This window comes from Mercurialis annua, linkage group LG1-X (genome assembly GCF_937616625.2).
Source record: "Mercurialis annua linkage group LG1-X, ddMerAnnu1.2, whole genome shotgun sequence".
NCBI classification, from domain to species: Eukaryota; Viridiplantae; Streptophyta; class Magnoliopsida; order Malpighiales; family Euphorbiaceae; genus Mercurialis; species Mercurialis annua.
This window is the reverse complement of record NC_065570.1, coordinates 3,827,804-3,845,124: the sequence shown is the minus strand read 5'-3', so window position 1 is coordinate 3,845,124 and position 17,321 is coordinate 3,827,804. Positions and strand designations below refer to the sequence as shown.

Below are 17,321 nucleotides of genomic sequence, written 5' to 3'. Positions count from 1 at the left end.
TTGACTCCGCCTTTTTCAATAAACGGAGTGTTTACGAGTTGTTCACATTCCGAAATTTGACAATAATCTTAAGTTTCGGGGAAGGAGTCTTTCTCACAAAAAAAAATAAAAAATTTGCCACGGTAGGGCAGGGAAACGCAACAATTTTTATGTTCAAAAACTGCACTACATTCAGATAGTTTCCAAATAGAAAAATCATTTGATTTGGTTTGAGCATAAAAAATTTAAAAAGAATGAAAGAAAAAGGAAGTTTGAAAACGACGTCGTACAAAGCAGTCAGAATTAGAATTAGCATCAACTCTGCACTTCCCCTCTATATCTTACAGAAACTTAAATAGCAGACTTGAGAGGAAATAGAGACGACAAAAATGGTGGCGGTTACTCTATTTATATTATTTCCCGCCATTATTATCTCCTCTCTGATAGATCTCACATCACAAGATCCACACAGCAGCAGCCATCACCTCCTCACTCAATTACACGAAGCCAATCTCAAGGTTGCTCAATTAGGTAACTTAACAACAGATTCCATTTCATTTCATTGGTTTAATTTGATTAGAGTATGCAATTCATATTTAAAAACCCTAACTCTAAGAATAAATGAATTACTTGCTTAATATAAGACAGAATCTTCCGTTGAAAAAATCACCCAAAAAGTAAAAGCTAGTGACAGTTATCTACAAAGCCAGGAGAAGCAAATTCAGGATATGGAGAAGATGATAAACCATCTCCGATTTACGCTGTCGAATTTGAAGGTATATTTAATTTATTTCGTTAGGTGATATTCTCAATGCGTTATTGCTTTTTTTAAGATTTTGTGTTCTTTATTTTGTAGACTGGATCACTGCTGATTGATGAAAGGATAAATGTGCTTGAGGAAGAGGTTTTTTTTTTTTTATCTTTTCCGTTTTATGCGGTTTTTGGTTATGTTGAAAAGGTTTTAATTGATAAAATGTGTAGTTTGTTGAATGATGATTAGGTTCGAGCTCTATGGGCGACTTCGAGGAAGAACAATTTTGACATTTATGTTTTACGGTCTAGAGCAGAAGAGGCGGAGGACAGGTTGCAGATTAAAATTTCACAGGTTGACAAGGTCAGAACTATTCAAACCCGTTGTATGATCAATATTTTTGTGCAATAGAAGATGTAATTTAAGAGCTGCTTGTGATTTCGATTCTTTGCTATGCGGAATTATTTGTTATGATTATGAGTGATTCTCTTTTGCTCACAGATGGCCGATGTAGTGTCAGAGCAATGGATCCAAATCCAACAATTTGAGCAGGCTCTTCAACTGAGACAAGTATGATTTAGCTAAACAACAACATTGTCATTTGTATTTTTCAGGCTGATTTCTTTTTTATATTCTAGTGTTATGCATAGAATGATTTATATAATGTTTCCCTCTTTTGCTTAGATGAACGTATTAAAGGCTCAAAAGCGAGTTGGACACCCAAGATGCTCATTCTTGAAGGTGATACTGATTCCAATATACTTTGGTCTTTTTTCAATAATGTCAAATCATGCAAAGTATTTTTAACATTTCATTCATTATTGGGCACCGATCGTGCCTAACTTTTTGATGTGTTATCTCTGGTGTAGGTTTTGACACAGTCTCATGTTTTATGTGGATTTGTAGTTAATCAATGAGCTATTCAGCAACTATCTTCCAGAGTCCCTTTGGCCATTGGACTTGCATTCATTTGTCACCTCGAGATCCTTCATATCCCAAACTCTCAATCAATTAAAAAGAATCTATTCAGCAATGAAAAAGTCCCACCATGAGGTTTGTAGTTGCATTCTTAACCATGTACATTGTTTCTGCTTTCTTTCCCTCAGCTGATTATAAGTTAATATCTAAATTTCTAAGATTCGCCATGATGAGTATGATTATGATATACCCTTTAATTTCCCCAAATCCTCTCTTCTTCTTTTTTAAGTATATATTCAAATGCTAGGTTGGTGAATGATTTACTATATTAGACAAAACCTTGATTATTAGTACATAGTCTTACACTCAATGCTTGAATGAGGTTGCTCCCAATGGGTTCAATCTTAGAAAATACAGTTTGAGTGTGACTTCTCTATTTGTGTTCCCAGTTCTGGTTTTCTGTTTATAGAGTTATGGATATGATGCAGGTGATTTTTTTTTATTTCTGTTTCTTACTTCTTTCTGTAAGACAATAGTTTCTATGTTAACTGAAAAAATAATTGATTTAAACTGGAATTAGGGTAGTATTACAACATCCAACCATGCCACTATAACCTAAGCATTGCCATTGTATTGCTTTGACATTTCTTATTTTTCCTTCTCTGAAGCTGCAAGGATTAATCAAACGAGAAATGGAAAGACACGCTGCATGCCTTGTTAACGAGGAGCTAGTCTTTTTTGTGGTACGATTTCTTCTACCCAGGCTCACCCTCCCCTCTCTGCATCCACTATTTACATAATTCTAGAAAGAAAAAAAACAATAACTGTTGCTGTGAATTTTGTTGATATTCCAGGCTTCTGCTTTAATCATCTTCCCGCTATTTGGTGCTTGGCTGTTGCTTTCATCAAAGTTACGCTAGTCGACATTTTTGTTTTTGAGAAGATGGCGTCTGCATATTCTAGATGAACAAAAGGTCAAACGCCCAAACCACACACATTACCCCTCCAACCAGTCATTTTATTGCTTCTCATTTTTTCAGTTTTTATGAGGGGGATGAATTACAAATGCGTTTTTTGGGAAACATGCAGCTTCATTTACTTGGTGAATTCTTCTAGTGTTTTATTACTGCTTGGTCCTCCTTTAGGCTTACAAGGTTAAAATCAAACGATTTGCCCCACTTTTCATGGGTCCGGCATCAAAAATTTGTATTATTAAAAATTAGATATTAATTCAAAAATGTGAATTTATACTATTTTTTTATCAGTGTAATTTAAGAATAGAATCAGACTGACTGTGTCAATCAAGAACAAAGGTCATTATGGTTCAATCTTTCCGAAAAATAAAAATAAGGTTCAACTTCTTTGAACCTGAAAAAAATGCAAGAACCAAAAATTATTGGACCGTTGAAACTGTGAAAATCAGTTATCTTATCATTCGATTTCTCTGGGTTCAAACTTCAAATGCACCTATTTCACTATCACAATTCACAACACCAAACAATACATGAAATTTAGGAGACTCAGCCAGGCCAGAACGCATAGTGTTTCCCAGGCCTGCCTCGAGTGTCTAAGTCTGTTTTCTCTAGGTCCATAAGCAACAGAGCTTTCATAATTCCAACCTTATCTTCAAGATGGAGAACACCACATGGGAGCAGAGACTACAGGCACTAACCCACATCCTAACCAGCCCCACCACAACACCATCCCTCCACTCTCAATTCCTAATCTCCACACAAATCCCATGCTACATCAACTGGGATTACCCACCAATCCTCTGCACCAACGGCACATCCACCTTCCCTTCAGTCCATTTCCGGTGGGTATTCTCCCATTTTCTCAAAAGGGCATCCAGACTAGGGTTGCCGGAGACTTCTTGGAGGTGTAAGTGTCCGTACCAAGTGCCTCCGCCGCTGATTCTTGCGAAGGGAGTAGAGGAAGCAGAGTGGGGGGATGAGCAAAGAAGAGAGTATGTTAGAAATAGGCTTAGAAGGAAAAAACTTGGCTGTAATATTAATCCTGCTATTCCTATTTTAGTTCCTAATATGTTTCTGTTTTCACTTTTGCTCTGGAATCCATTTCCTGATCTTGAATCTTGAATTATTACATAATCTGTTGCTGGGATTTTGGATTATAGTAATTCTGGTTTTATCTTAATCTTGAAATTTGGTTATTGTATATGTTACTGTTAGATTTGTCTGGAAGTCAGAATGATACTTGTGACATTCTATCTCTTTTTTTTTTAATGTCGGCATGCCTTGTCATGATTGCTCTTTCTTTTACAAAGTTCTGAATGATATTATTATAGTAACCGTAATGCCATATATGAAAAAAAGTTGATGATTATCTCAAACGAAGACTTATGTTCGAGCTTAAATGTAAAAGTTTAATTTTTTTTTTCCAGGAATAGCTGAGATGTATATATAGAAAATAGGATTACAACTACTAATACAAGTTCTGTAAAACTAAACTTTTAACAGACTTAGCTAAATTTAAAAGTTTAAGTTTGAGCTCGATTTTTTTCTTTCTAAAACAAAACCTTGACCTCGATGGGTCTAAATTCTCAAGCTCGTGATCACGTTCAAACAATCCAAACTGTTCATACCCAATTCGAGTTTGAGTTTAATGAAAAGAATTATCATATGTAGTCTATTTATATCTATATCTTCTATACTATATATAAAAGCACAGATGGGGGGACATGCAAATTTACTGAATAATCTTTTTCAGTTTACTATTAAATAAAGGTTTTATAGTCATTAACTAATTAGTTATTTAATTAATCACTATTGTGATTAAAGTCATAATAGGTAGCTAAATTATCTCCAATTAAATCTTTAGTATGTAAAAAATAACTAAATTGTCTCCAAATTAGTAGAAATACCTATCTTTTAGTTTGATTGAACTACAAAATTAAAATACTGTATTTGGTCAATGTATTATTATTTAAATTTCTATCTTATTATTTTTAAAGATATTATTAATAAAATTAATAATTATTTAATTATGGTTATTATAAAAATAAAAGAAGATTAAATTCAGTGTGAAAAAAAAATTAATAACCGAATATATTATATTTACTTTTACAAAATTCTTAACTAATTTAATATTAATTATAAATAAAAAATTGATATAATTATAATAAATTTACTAATATGTTCATTGAGGAGTTACGTTACGAGCCACGTGCATAGCACATAATGCGAAACTAGTATATTTTAAAGTATTTCATGATAAAGTGTTAGATTCAATTAAGATGATATAATTATAATTTTAGTGGTATAAAAATTAATATTATAATAAAATAAATTATTGTTTTATGATGTAATGTATTCGTTTAGACTTGTTAAGTTTTGTGAGTTTCTTTAGTTTTTTTCATGCGATACTCAGCTTGAGAATTTGACTAATTTTTTTTTAATAAATTTTAATTTTTTTTCAAATCGATTTCAAATAACTCCCTAGTAGTTCAATTAGTTTATACTCTAATCTCACGTGAGTTAATGGGATAAAATTGATATTTAAGTTACTGTTTTACCCTTCAACTACTTCACTTTGTGTTTTTTCTTTTTCTTTGTTGTCTTTCTTTTCCAGCAGTAGGCCTATAGTTTGTTTTTTTTTTTTGAGATAACCTATAGTTTGTTCTAAAGAGGCCAAATTGCTGCTGCCAGTCCACATATTTCTCTATCCAAACCCGCGCCAGTCACGGAAGAAACTGCACCTAAACCAAGAAAAAAAGGCAAATTAGTTTTTCTTTTTTCTTGTTAAAAATAAGTGTTGGGTCAAAAGGTTGACAATGGAGCATATATGATATAATGAACTATGAAATATTAAAAATTCTTATTTGTATTTTCATATGATTTTTTTAATCTTATAACACTATTGCATTTTAGTTACATGATAGGTTGATTTAAAAGAAAATAGAGATTGAAATTTGAACTTTTTGTTTGTTTTTCTTAATCTAACCATATTATAACCAATTAACCAGGATCCGAACTACTCTTAGGCCATGTTTAGTTCATGTAATGAAATAATATAGAATAATATAGCTATTCCATAAAAAAAGGAATAAAATAGCTATTCTATAAAAAAATGGAATAGTCATTCTTTAATTTTTAAAAGGATTATTTATTCTACAAAATCATGGAATAGCAATTTCAGAGAATACATATTCCATGAATCAAATAAAGAAATTGTTATTTTATACAGAATTATTATTCTATACGGAATAGTTATTCTATTCCGCACCTATTTCATGAACCAAATATGACCTTAAGCTAGGGTAGGATTTTAGTTCATGCTGGGACCGATTTTTTTTTTCCAAAGAAATAGAGGAATTTTGTTTAGAAATGGAGATATTGAATTCAAAATTAAATGAAGGTCAAGTTCAGATTGTCGAAAAATCACACGTAACTAATATTTAAGCCTGAATTGAAAAATATTATGATTTTATGTTAATTGTAATATGTAATTATGCAATGTTGTTGATGAATATTAAAAAATTTCATCCAAACATTAATTTTGAGATTATGGTGTCAAATTAAATTTATTTTGCAAAAGAGAAAATAAAATAAAAATTTTATATCCAAGAGCAAATTTTAATCACTAGACACTTTATCAAAAGCATTATTTGTTTCACTTTAGCATAATTTTGGCTATATTTTAGACCCACAAGAGTGGTCAAGCAATTAAGACTTTGCTTTTGAAAACTTTACTTCATTTTTTCCTTTTGATTTTGTTGTGTTAAATTGGCAAATGTACCAACTCTTATGGATAGAAGCTTCCTTTACCCTTTACCCTTTTCTACTTTTACTTTTATTTTTTGGTTGGGGTGAACAATGTATGCACATTTGCGGAAGTGGGTCTCCTTCAAATAGTAATGGTTGTTTGGTTAAACATTAGCAATCAAAATTGAAACAGAATGCTTGTTTTATATATATTGTTTGGTTCAATAATTTAATGCGGGAACGAGAATGTTATGAGCATAAAAACCGAATCAAATTTGATTCGGTTTAATATTATAAAATAGTTAATTTTTTCGGTTCAATTTGGTTTTGGACACAACTGTTTTAGTTAAATTATAATAAATGGAACCAAAAATCTGACTGAATCGATGGGTCTTATTCAATATGAAAAGAATTTAATCCTTCAAATTTTGGTGAAATGGTTATTTCTGAAAATTTATAAATTAAAATGAAATTTGTGGTTCCATTAATAACTAATTTAATTTTTAATTTACCCTCCTTTAGTAAAAATTTACTTCAAACAAAACAATATTGCAACAGAGGTGAACATTCAGTTAGTTCGACTAAAGCCAACTGAAAATTCTAAAATCGAACTAACAGATCAATTAAATATTCAAAATCCTACCGACCAAACATTACACATCAACCAACCAAAACTGAGTCGACCGAAATAAATTCAAAACCGATCCGGATAAGTTGTAATTCGATCGATTCAATTACAACCGACAAATATAAAGAACAATTATAAAAAATAAAATAAAAAATTGTTTATTCAATCGGTTCCATTAATTGAAAACCTAAGTTTAAAAATTTAAAACTCGAACCGACCGAATCCAACTTTATTTGAACCAATCGAAAGTCATTAGCTCGATCGAGTAATTCGGTCTATCGGACATTTTGCTCCCCCTGCATCGCACAACCATATAATGGCATAAATCAAACTGAGTATTACTAAGCTTTTGTGAGTAAAATATATCTCTCGTTCCAAGAAGGAAAAAAGAAAAATATTACCACAGCTTTTTCTAGGAACGCGGACACTAAAGAAACAGAAAGTTAAAAGGAATATGAGTAAATTGCAGGATTAATCCATTAATTAATATGAAAGTCCCACTAATAATTGATCATGTGCCATGCAATTGGTTTGGACCTATCTCACCAAATATTAATTATTTACATTACTTGCTTTGGTAATTGCAAGAACAACCCACCAAGCATTGTACAATTTCTTCTTTATTTTCATTACAGATCTTGATCGATATCAACTTGCATGTGCCCCATTCATGACTCCTTTTTGCAGCAAAATAAATGGTCACAATCCCTTATAAGTATATACTATTAGATATGCATTCTAGTTTAATACAAAGTTTCAGATTATTAAATTTATTAAATACATAAAGTTGGATTAAGAACTTGGAATATACTTAAGCAAGCATGTTTAACTCATGGCTGATTGTGTATTCACTTGCTAAAAGCAGTAGAGATTAGAAATCCTATCAACCCACAAAATGCCATAAAGTGCATATTCACCTAACAAAATGAGAACATACATACTTTGCTAGAAATATTGATCGTACAAATGTATTAGAACAGGGGCGTGCATTCGGTTTGAACCGAACCGAACCGAATTTTTGGGTTTTTCTAAAAACCGAACCAAAATTTAGAGGAAGGAAATATTTTTGAAACCGAACCGGTTGGTTCGGTGAGTTATTTCGATTCGATTCGGTTATTTCGGTTCAGTTTACATGTAAAACACTCATAAAGTTTTTACACTCAAAACCGAATTAAATCGACCAACCGAAATTTATGTACAATTTTCAACCGAATCGAATCGAATTTGTCGGTTCGATTTGGTTTTTCAGTTCGGTTTTGCACACCCCTAATTAGAACTCAACTTTTATACAAGAGCCTGAACAGACAGAGATCCCTCCCCTCACGCATCTTTAAACCCTAACATTAAAAGGTATTTAAAATATATGTAAAATATAAAGAATTTTTTTAAATTTTTTTTTGAGTAAAAAATAGGTCAATTTAGTGTTTCAGAATACAATTTAAAGTCGATAATACGAAATAAAATAAAATTAGCAATTTTACAAAATCAGAATGCTATTGTAAAAGGTCTAAAAGTCGATAGTTTTTGAGACATTTTGGCTTATTTTTTTAATCTATTGTGATGTTTTTTTTAATTGTTTCATTTATTTTTTTATTTTGATAATTATCTTTTTTATTTTATTTATTTTCGTAGGTTGTTATAAATTATAACACACTTGACTTGGGTGCGCATGCAGGAATACGAGTGGGGCAGACAGGGGATAGCGTAGCAAAAAGGTGAGAAGATGGGGTATGCATAGTAGAATTAGCCAAAGAAACATGTTGGGTGCACTAAATGCCATTATTGGCTTTAGCCCCACTCTCCACAATCCTCGCATAATTACCCGCCCCGGCACTATATTTTCTCCATTTTTGCATATATGAACGAATTAAACTAAGCTAGTCATTAAAATGAAACCCACTTTTGAAGCTTCTTAGCAATTTCTACTTTTTGGGTCATTTAATTTCTGCCATTTTCATCACATTCGGATTCTTTACAACTTAGTTAATTATCCTCTTATTTGATTAGCTTCAAAGATAAGAATGAGATCCCAACATAGTAATTCATAGTGATTAATGTCATAAGATATCATAACAATTGTTTAAAACTATTGATTTGAAGTCTATATGTTTCCAAAAAAAACAATGCTAAGATAATAGTAACAAAATAAATTAAAACTTATCTTTTAGAATTTTCTAATCTCTCAACTAAATATCCAATCAAGCTGGACAAATATTCAATCACTCAACTAATTGTGCTAACAATTTATAGCAGTGACTGATTAGTATTTCAGTATTCACATAAGAGGATCTTACTTAATAACATTGCCCAAAATGACCTAAGGAAAAGAAATTAAACAAAGTTAAGAAACATGAAAAAGATAAATTTTAGGGTTCATTGCAAAATAAATCGTAAATTTAAACATATTTTATAATTTTACTATCAATTCTCTATTTAATTTGGAAATATAAAATACAAATTATTAATTTTTACAATTCAAAAGATTAATCATATTGTAATAAAAAATGATGTTGTGGATAATTCAGGCGTCTAGTATCATGGCATCTATATTAATATTTTTTTCTATCAAAAAATTGATCAGTATATTTCGAATTATAAAAAAAATTGTACTTAAAATCATCAAAATCAAAAATTAGTATTAAAATTAAAGAACATACTAAACTTTATAATTTATTTTTTTAATTTTTCTTTTTTTTATTTGCTAAAATTGAGTGGTGTAGAGACCACAATCATCGTCTGTTCCATCTCTGTTTGCAACTAATGAGTTGAAAAAAACCAGCGGCATAGTGGGAGGAAACCTTTTGCCTATATAAAGAGATTGCACCAAAATATTACAATCACTCACTTCACTATACACACTCACATTCTTGCTACTGCCAGCATCATGGCTTTTCCTCCAAAATTCATTTCATTTCTCTTCATCCTAACCCTTTTCTTTATGCAAATTTATGCTAGAGAGAGCCAATTCTTCAGCAAAGTCTCTCCCACCACCACCACCACCGCCACAACCACCGTGAATCCAGCCACCACCACCATCCCCACCACCGCCACTAAAGAGGAAGAAAACTTGAACAAGCAAGAACAAGAGCCAACTTTCATGCCGGAAACTCAAAATGGTTATGGCTTATACGGCCAAGAATCCACCCAGACAGAGTTTCCGACCACCACTAAATTGGGAAATGCACCGTACTCTGCCGCCAACCCCGCCACTTACATCCCTTACAAGACCCCGACCCAAACCCCATACCAAAACCAAGAAACTTACGATACTAATTACGCTAACACCAACAACAATCAGTACTACAGCAACAACAATGCACAGAATTTTGGTGAAACTAGCCATCAAGAAAATAGCTACACTCCGATGACCAACGGCCGTCAAGAAAATAGCTACACTCCGATGACCAACGGCCGTCAAGAAAACAGCTACACTCCGATGAGCAACAGCCGTCAAGAAAGCAACTATTACAGCAATACAGGGAGACAAGGCATGAGTGATACGAGGTTCGTGGAGAATGGAAAATACTACTATGATGTAAACAGTGAGAATAATTATAACCCTAATAATCAGAACCAGAACTCGAGACCCAATTATTATGATACACGTGCTTCTTACAACACCAATGAGAATCAGAACGAGAATACCTACGAGTATAAAAACTCCATGGATAACTTTCAGAACCAGGATGAGTTCCAAGATGAGCAGTTTGATCCTTGAGCTTTTAAAAAATTGTGATCCGAAGTTCTGTGTGATCATATTACCAATTATTGGGTGGTATTATTAGATATACTTAAGTTATGTCTTAGTGGGAAATATTTTCAAAAAAATACTTAAATTTGATTTATTGTGGTGCTTAATTTTGTTATTATTATGTGATCTTTTTATTTCTTTTTCTTGGTTTCTTATGAAAAACTAATTATAAATAAACTGTATATTATATGGTGGCTTTTGTGTTGCTTTTCTAAGAGGATTTTACGCTGCAGTTTAGTTGATTTATTGGTACAATGACTAGTTATTGAATTGGAGTATTTTAGTGTCCAATTTACTTTAGGTCTGTTTGAATCAATTTTAGTGTATATAATTCATTTCATTTTATTTTTAAATAAATTTTATTTAAAAATTATTTGAAAATGAATTTTTGTGTTTGAATTTTAAATTTGAAATTCATATTTAATGAAATAAAATAAATTGAATATTGTATTTTGAATGTAAATTCAAATTTAAATTGTGAAAATAAATTTGAACAAAGAACCAAACAGACCCTCAAATTTTATTTACTGTAAAAGAGTAAAAAATTCAACCTGAAAAACATGCATATTAGCGGTGAAGACTAAATAGAATGATATATAATAGCTCATTCTCTCTTAATCAGAAGTCTCGATTTTAAATTTCCAATATTAAACTGCTTTTAAAATTTTATGTAAGGTCAAATTCGGCTCAGTTTAAATCAGACAGATACTTATGGATATGGGATTGGACCTATACCAAAAAGAAATATATGTATATTAAATTGAAATAATGGCTATGCATCATATACTATATATTAAATGATTTAGAAAAATATTGATTAGAATGTATAAGAATAGTATGGTAGTATCATGAATTTCATGCTAAAATTATTCAAAGCTCTATCCACATTGGCATTAAATAAATTGGGGTACATGACAACTACTTGACCTATAAGTAAAACATAATCTACAAGTTATCCTTAAATGAGACAATGACCGTTGTTTTGGCTTATAATACGAGCAATGTCCGATGGTAGAGGGAGTAGTTACCAGTTTTCATTTCTTTCATCTTATTGAAACTTCATTACATTGATCACATTACAACCTAACAAAATTAAGTGAAGCTTCAATTTCACAATCAAACAAATATGTAAAGCTATCTGTACACTTTCCTACTAGATGTCCGATCTTACCATTTAAGCCACAAGTCATTAATTTTCTCCCACAAAAACTGTTTCAAAGTGTATTTACTAGGTCATGTAAATGAATGCTATATATTGTTAGCAGGTAAGCAGGGCGGATTACAAAAATTTATAAAATGAAGAAAGTAAAATAATTTCAGAATTATTGATTTTTATATTAATAGTATTACTTTCTTAAAATTTTAAATTCATAGAATGAATAATTATTCACTGTACGTTCTATGTAGGTATAATCATATGCTCCAACTTTATTTTTTTTTTAGCCAAAAAATTTAAAATCGTTCATTTTTGTCTATTTGTTAATTTTAAATTTTAAATATTGCCATTTGCATTGGAGTAAAAAATATTCAAATATGCCCTTTATATTTAAAATCTTTGATGGTAAAGAGGTGAATCATAACAACATAATGTAATATATACGTATTTGAATTCTGTTTCCACTCTAATTTGAACAAATAGTTATAAGTAAAATTTAAATTAAAGATTAAATTAAAATTGACGTATAAACAGAAAAAAAAAATTGGGTGATCAACAAAAAAAACCTCCTAATGTACCATATATAGGCGATCAAATATAGAATGCTCTTTGGCAAAAAAAAAAAATATAGAGTGCTCACTTTGGCAATTGGCACCTAGGATTGCCCAAGTGACTAGTCTCTTTGGTATGGCTCATGTGAGAAACGACACAGTTTTAGTCATCTGTGAATATGGTGGAACACATGTGCAATGTCTCTATATATATGCACTAAGCCATGCTTTGTTTGTTCTTTTTGTCAATTAATTCTTATAATGGGTTGACAATTTTTATGTATAAATTGAAAACCACTAACTCTGTCTACTTTAAGCATAGGTGAACAAAAACCGAACCCAATTAAATTAAAAAACTAAACTAAATCGAACCAAATTTTGTTATTTGGTTTGATTTTTCGGTGAAAACAGTTTGTGTTTCTATTTTAAATAAAGTTTAGTATTTGGTGTTCGGTGTTCGGTTTGATTTAGGTGTTTTGAAAATCGAACCGGCCGAAAAACCGAATTGACCGAACTTTATATAAAACATATATATTTTTTAAAAATAATATACATATATATTTGAAATATTTACACTCTATGCCAAAATAAGGTAAAATATTTACAAATATACAATCTTATCTTTCTCTTTACGAAAATATTTTCCATATTTCTAAAAATATCACCTTATCTCTTTTATTAACAAAAATATCATTTCCCTCTTTTTCTTCATCTTCCTCACCTAAACCCTAATTTTATTTTCTCACTTCCTCCATTAATACTCGTCACCTCCATCAATCCACTTCCTCCACTATTCAGCCGCCGCCGTCGCAAGAACTCGCCGCCGTCGCAAGAAGCCGCCGCCGTCGCGAGTAGCCGCCATCGTTTTTGCAACCCATAGCCGTCGCGAGAAGCCGCCACCGTCACGAGAAACCGCCGCCGTTTTTGCAACCATGTAGCCATCGCAAATCTGCCGCCGCAAAAACAACGGCAACAACTCTCCTAGATCTGATTGCACCGCCGCCTCCGTCGTTCTCATCTAGCGCCGTTCTTGAGATTTAAGATCTGAAATATCAGATCTGATATTTTCAAATCTGGATTTTTTTTTGAATTGTATACAATCTGTATTATATACGAATTATATACAAAATTTGGCTTCATTTTCATCTTCTCCGTTTTTCAGATTTGATATTCTCATTTTCAGATCTGATTTTTTTTTTAAAAAACGTATATAATTCGGATTATATACGGATTATATACGAACTATATACAATAAAAATGTATATGTATATTATCTGATTTTATGTACGAATTTTGTGCTGGATGTATACAAATTCATTTTTTTGTATACAAAATCATATTTTTGTATACAGAAAAACTGTATTTTGGTAAATATTTTTAAAAAGATGGCATTGTTTGTAAACAAAACTTTGAGTTTGTATTTTTGTAAATATTTTTATTTTTTCCGGTATTTGTAAAAAAATCTCTATATATTTATATTTATATGTTTTTTGTCTTTATATCTTAATTATATGAGTTAATAATCATTATTTAAACATATATGAAAGTTTATTAGACTCTAATTATTCAATATTTGAATTAATTTTAATATAAAAAAAATAAAAAATAGTCAAATTCGATTTTAACCGAACCATACCAAACTAAAATTTTCGGTTTGGTACAGTTCGGTTTTTACCTCTAAATTAAAAGTTCGGTTCGGGTTGAAAATTTTCCAAACCAAAAAAACTAAAACCACAAGTCATCTTTGAAACTTCATTACATTACATTACAGCCTAACAAAATTAAGTGAAGCTTCAACTTCACAATCAAACAAATATGTAAAGCTATCTTTACACTTTCCTACTAGATGTCCGATCTTACCATTTAAGCCACAAGTCATTTTCTCCCACAAAAACTGTTTCAAAGCATATTTGCTAGGTCATGTAAATGAATGATATATATTGTTAGAACGTAAGCAGGGCGGATTACAAAAATATAAAGTGATACATTTTGTTATGATTTTATAAAGATGAAGAAAGTAAAATAATTTAAGAATTATTGAATTTTATATTAATATTATTATTACTTACTTTAAATTTTAAATTCATAAAATGAATAATTATTTACAGTACGTTCTATATAGGTACAATCATTGAAACATGCTCCAACTTTATTTTTGTTTTATGGCCAAAAACTTTAAAATCGTTCATTTTTGTCTATTTCTTAATTTTTAATTTTAAATATAGACATTTGTATTGGAGTAAAAAAATATTCAAATATATGTCCTTTATATTTAAAAAAATGGCTTAATACATAGTTTGACCCCTGAACTTGTACCCTTTTACCCATCTAACCTCTAAACTTAACGTCTCACCTATCGAACCTCTGAACTTGTTAAATAATCCGATTTGACCCCTGAACTTGATAAATATGTAAATATTGAACCCTTCGTGTGTTAAAGATAATCCCACATTGCTTAGGAGAACAAATATAAATGAGTTTATAAGTGTAAAGGTTCAACCACCTATTAAATTAGTTCTAGTTATTAGGTCATGGTTGAACCTAAACACTCTCATAAGCATGTGGGTGAATTATTACATTCTCACCAATTTATAATTAATTACTCCCACTAATATTTCTAATATGGTATCAAAGCGGGTCTGGCTCGGGTTCTTAATTTGCCGGTTGTCCGTCTGGATGTCCAGTCCCAGCGGCCCGGTCCGGTATTGCCGCTGCGTATTAAATCAAAAATTTCAGTGGGTCTGGCCCGGATTCTTAAATTGCCGGTTGTCCGTCTGGATGTTCATTCCCAGCGGCCCGGTCCGGTGTTGCCGCTGCTTGTTAAATCAAAAAGTTTCAGGGGGAGTCAATTTCAAGTGACAACCGGATGTCCAGTCCCGGTTGCACTTGAGAGGGAGTGTTAAAGATAATCCCACATTGCTTAGGAGAACAAATATAAATGAGTTTATAAGTGTAAAGGTTCAACCACCTATTAACTAGTTCTAGTTATTAGGTCATGGTTGAACCTAAACACTCTCATAAGCATGTGGGTGGATTATCACATTCTCACCAATTTATAATTAATTACTCCCACCAATATTTCTAATATCGTGTCCACCTGTCACTTGAAACATACTAGAAGAAATTGTGTACGGAGGGGTTCAATGTTTATATATTTATCAAGTTCGGGGGTCAAATCGGGTTATTTAACAAGTTCAGGGGTTCAATAGGTGAGACGTTAAGTTTGGGGGTTAGATGGGTAAAGGGGTACAAGTTCAGGGATCAAACTATGTATTAAGCCTTAAAAAAATTGATGGTAAAAAAGTGAATCATAACAATATAATGTAATGTGTGAATATTGTGGAATACATGTGCAATGTCTCTATATATATGCACTAAGCCATGCTTTCTTTGTTCTTTTTTCAATTTTTATAATAGGTTGACAATTTTTATATACAGAATTTGAAAATCACTAACTCTGTCTACTCTAATGGACTGTTGCATTGCGATCTTATCTTCTGCTTGCTATCCTAGGATAAGCAGCAAATTCACACACATTGTATAAATTAATTTGATATGTTAAATGACAATATGATCTACCTATAGATATTGTGAAAGATATATACCTAACATGACGACAAAATTATGTTCCTAAAAATTAAATATTTTTTCTTTTTATAAATCTATCTATAGTTTTTAAAATTTGTAAATCTATCCAATTTAATAATTTTGTTGTATTCTATCCAATCAATTTAATTATCTAAATTTTCAGTTAAATTTCTCAAAGAATTTAATTGTTAACTAAAATAAATAAATTAAAATAGCAATTAATTAAATTTTAATTTTTTCGGTACTTGAAGAAAAAAAATTAATAAATTTGAAGTTCAAAATAAAAAAAATTGAGTATTGTATTAAGATAAAAAAAAAATTGGTACAATTAAATTGATTGAAAATAATTAGATATTGCAACAAAATTATCAAATGCGACAAGTTTTGCAAATCTGAAAAGTTTTGACTTTTTTGTAAAAAGTTGAAAATGTTAGGCTTTTTTGCACTATTAGCAAATAAATATTATGATGGATATATTTGGGAATTAAACACTTCAATCTACAAATGTAATTATTTTAAATTGGGATAAACAATAATTCGATTGGGCATGAGGAAATTAATTAGTTGGTAAACCACTTCCATGAAATTATAGCTCAAAGCTTTCCTCCGTGAATGGTGGATTGACTCTTTAGATATATATGAATGTTTTCTAATTCTAACTTTGTTTTTGTTTCAAAATTAAAGAATTGGTGCCTTTGTCCTTTCTTTTTTTGACCTATTCAATCCACCAAAGAATATTAAGTATAATTAAGCAATTTTGTTATGCAATACATAATTGAAGGTTTTTTATACTAATAAGTTTTAATATAGCATAGTGAAAAAAGAGTCAATTCAACGTATAAATTTATATCGTATAAGTAAATAGATTCAGTTGATCAATTAAAATTAAACAGTCCTAATTTTTTTAAAGTCATATCAGATAGACCTAAAATTTTCAAAATCGTATCAGATACATCCAACTCGAGAGAATAATAAAAAAATTGGATTTATATGATTTGAAATTATAAACTTTTGACTTAATGGATGGAATCAGATTTAATTGATCAGCCCGATACAATTTTATGAACCGAAATGATCCGACCATATAAAATTTGGGAATAAATTAGGAAAAAATGTAGCCAAAAAGTGTTAAAGGATATGGAGCCCTATGATGATGAATGATATTGATACATAAAAAAAGTAAAAAAAACAAACTGTACCAATTAAGTACTTATTATGTTGGATATGAAATGGTGATAAAAAAAGTTGGGTGATATAATAGTGACTAATAATAACGGC

The 17,321-nt window shown here is 30.7% G+C and overlaps 3 protein-coding genes across 4 annotated transcripts; all 3 read left to right on the top strand.

Moving 5' to 3' along the window:
* The first annotated feature begins 288 nt into the window (after positions 1 to 288).
* LOC126679742 (uncharacterized) lies at positions 289 to 2,901 on the top strand. Of its 2 annotated transcripts, XM_050374715.2 has the most exons (9): positions 291 to 510; positions 628 to 755; positions 836 to 883; positions 980 to 1,093; positions 1,232 to 1,300; positions 1,415 to 1,471; positions 1,637 to 1,783; positions 2,317 to 2,391; positions 2,503 to 2,901. In XM_050374715.2, the coding sequence occupies exons 1-9, from the start codon at positions 369 to 371 to the stop codon at positions 2,566 to 2,568; spliced, it is 846 nt and encodes a 281-aa protein (XP_050230672.1). In that variant the 5' UTR covers positions 291 to 368; the 3' UTR covers positions 2,569 to 2,901. The 2 variants fall into 2 exon arrangements, with proteins under 2 accessions (XP_050230679.1, XP_050230672.1); XM_050374722.2 differs by lacking the exon at positions 1,637 to 1,783 and having other exon boundaries at positions 289 to 510.
* A 142-nt stretch (positions 2,902 to 3,043) lies between these two features.
* Positions 3,044 to 3,802, top strand: LOC126679756 (uncharacterized). Its single transcript, XM_050374734.2, has one exon. The coding sequence runs from the start codon at positions 3,280 to 3,282 to the stop codon at positions 3,742 to 3,744; it is 465 nt and encodes a 154-aa protein (XP_050230691.1). The 5' UTR covers positions 3,044 to 3,279; the 3' UTR covers positions 3,745 to 3,802.
* Positions 3,803 to 9,828: 6,026 nt separating this feature from the next.
* LOC126665255 (protein E6-like) lies at positions 9,829 to 10,886 on the top strand. Its single transcript, XM_050357994.2, has one exon. It carries the CDS (start codon positions 9,882 to 9,884, stop codon positions 10,713 to 10,715), a length of 834 nt encoding a protein of 277 aa, XP_050213951.1. The 5' UTR covers positions 9,829 to 9,881; the 3' UTR covers positions 10,716 to 10,886.
* The last annotated feature ends 6,435 nt before the right edge of the window (positions 10,887 to 17,321 follow it).

Excerpts from the sequence above, each read along its gene's own strand:
- LOC126679742 (XM_050374715.2), top strand. The coding sequence starts at position 369 with ATGGTGGCGGTTACTCTATTTATATTATTTCCCGCCATTATTATCTCC. Across the intron at positions 756-835 it reads TTACGCTGTCGAATTTGAAG|ACTGGATCACTGCTGATTGA; the intron begins GTATATTTAATT and ends TTTATTTTGTAG. Across the intron at positions 1,301-1,414 it reads AGGCTCTTCAACTGAGACAA|ATGAACGTATTAAAGGCTCA; the intron begins GTATGATTTAGC and ends TCTTTTGCTTAG.
- LOC126679756 (XM_050374734.2), top strand. The coding sequence starts at position 3,280 with ATGGAGAACACCACATGGGAGCAGAGACTACAGGCACTAACCCACATC.
- LOC126665255 (XM_050357994.2), top strand. The coding sequence starts at position 9,882 with ATGGCTTTTCCTCCAAAATTCATTTCATTTCTCTTCATCCTAACCCTT.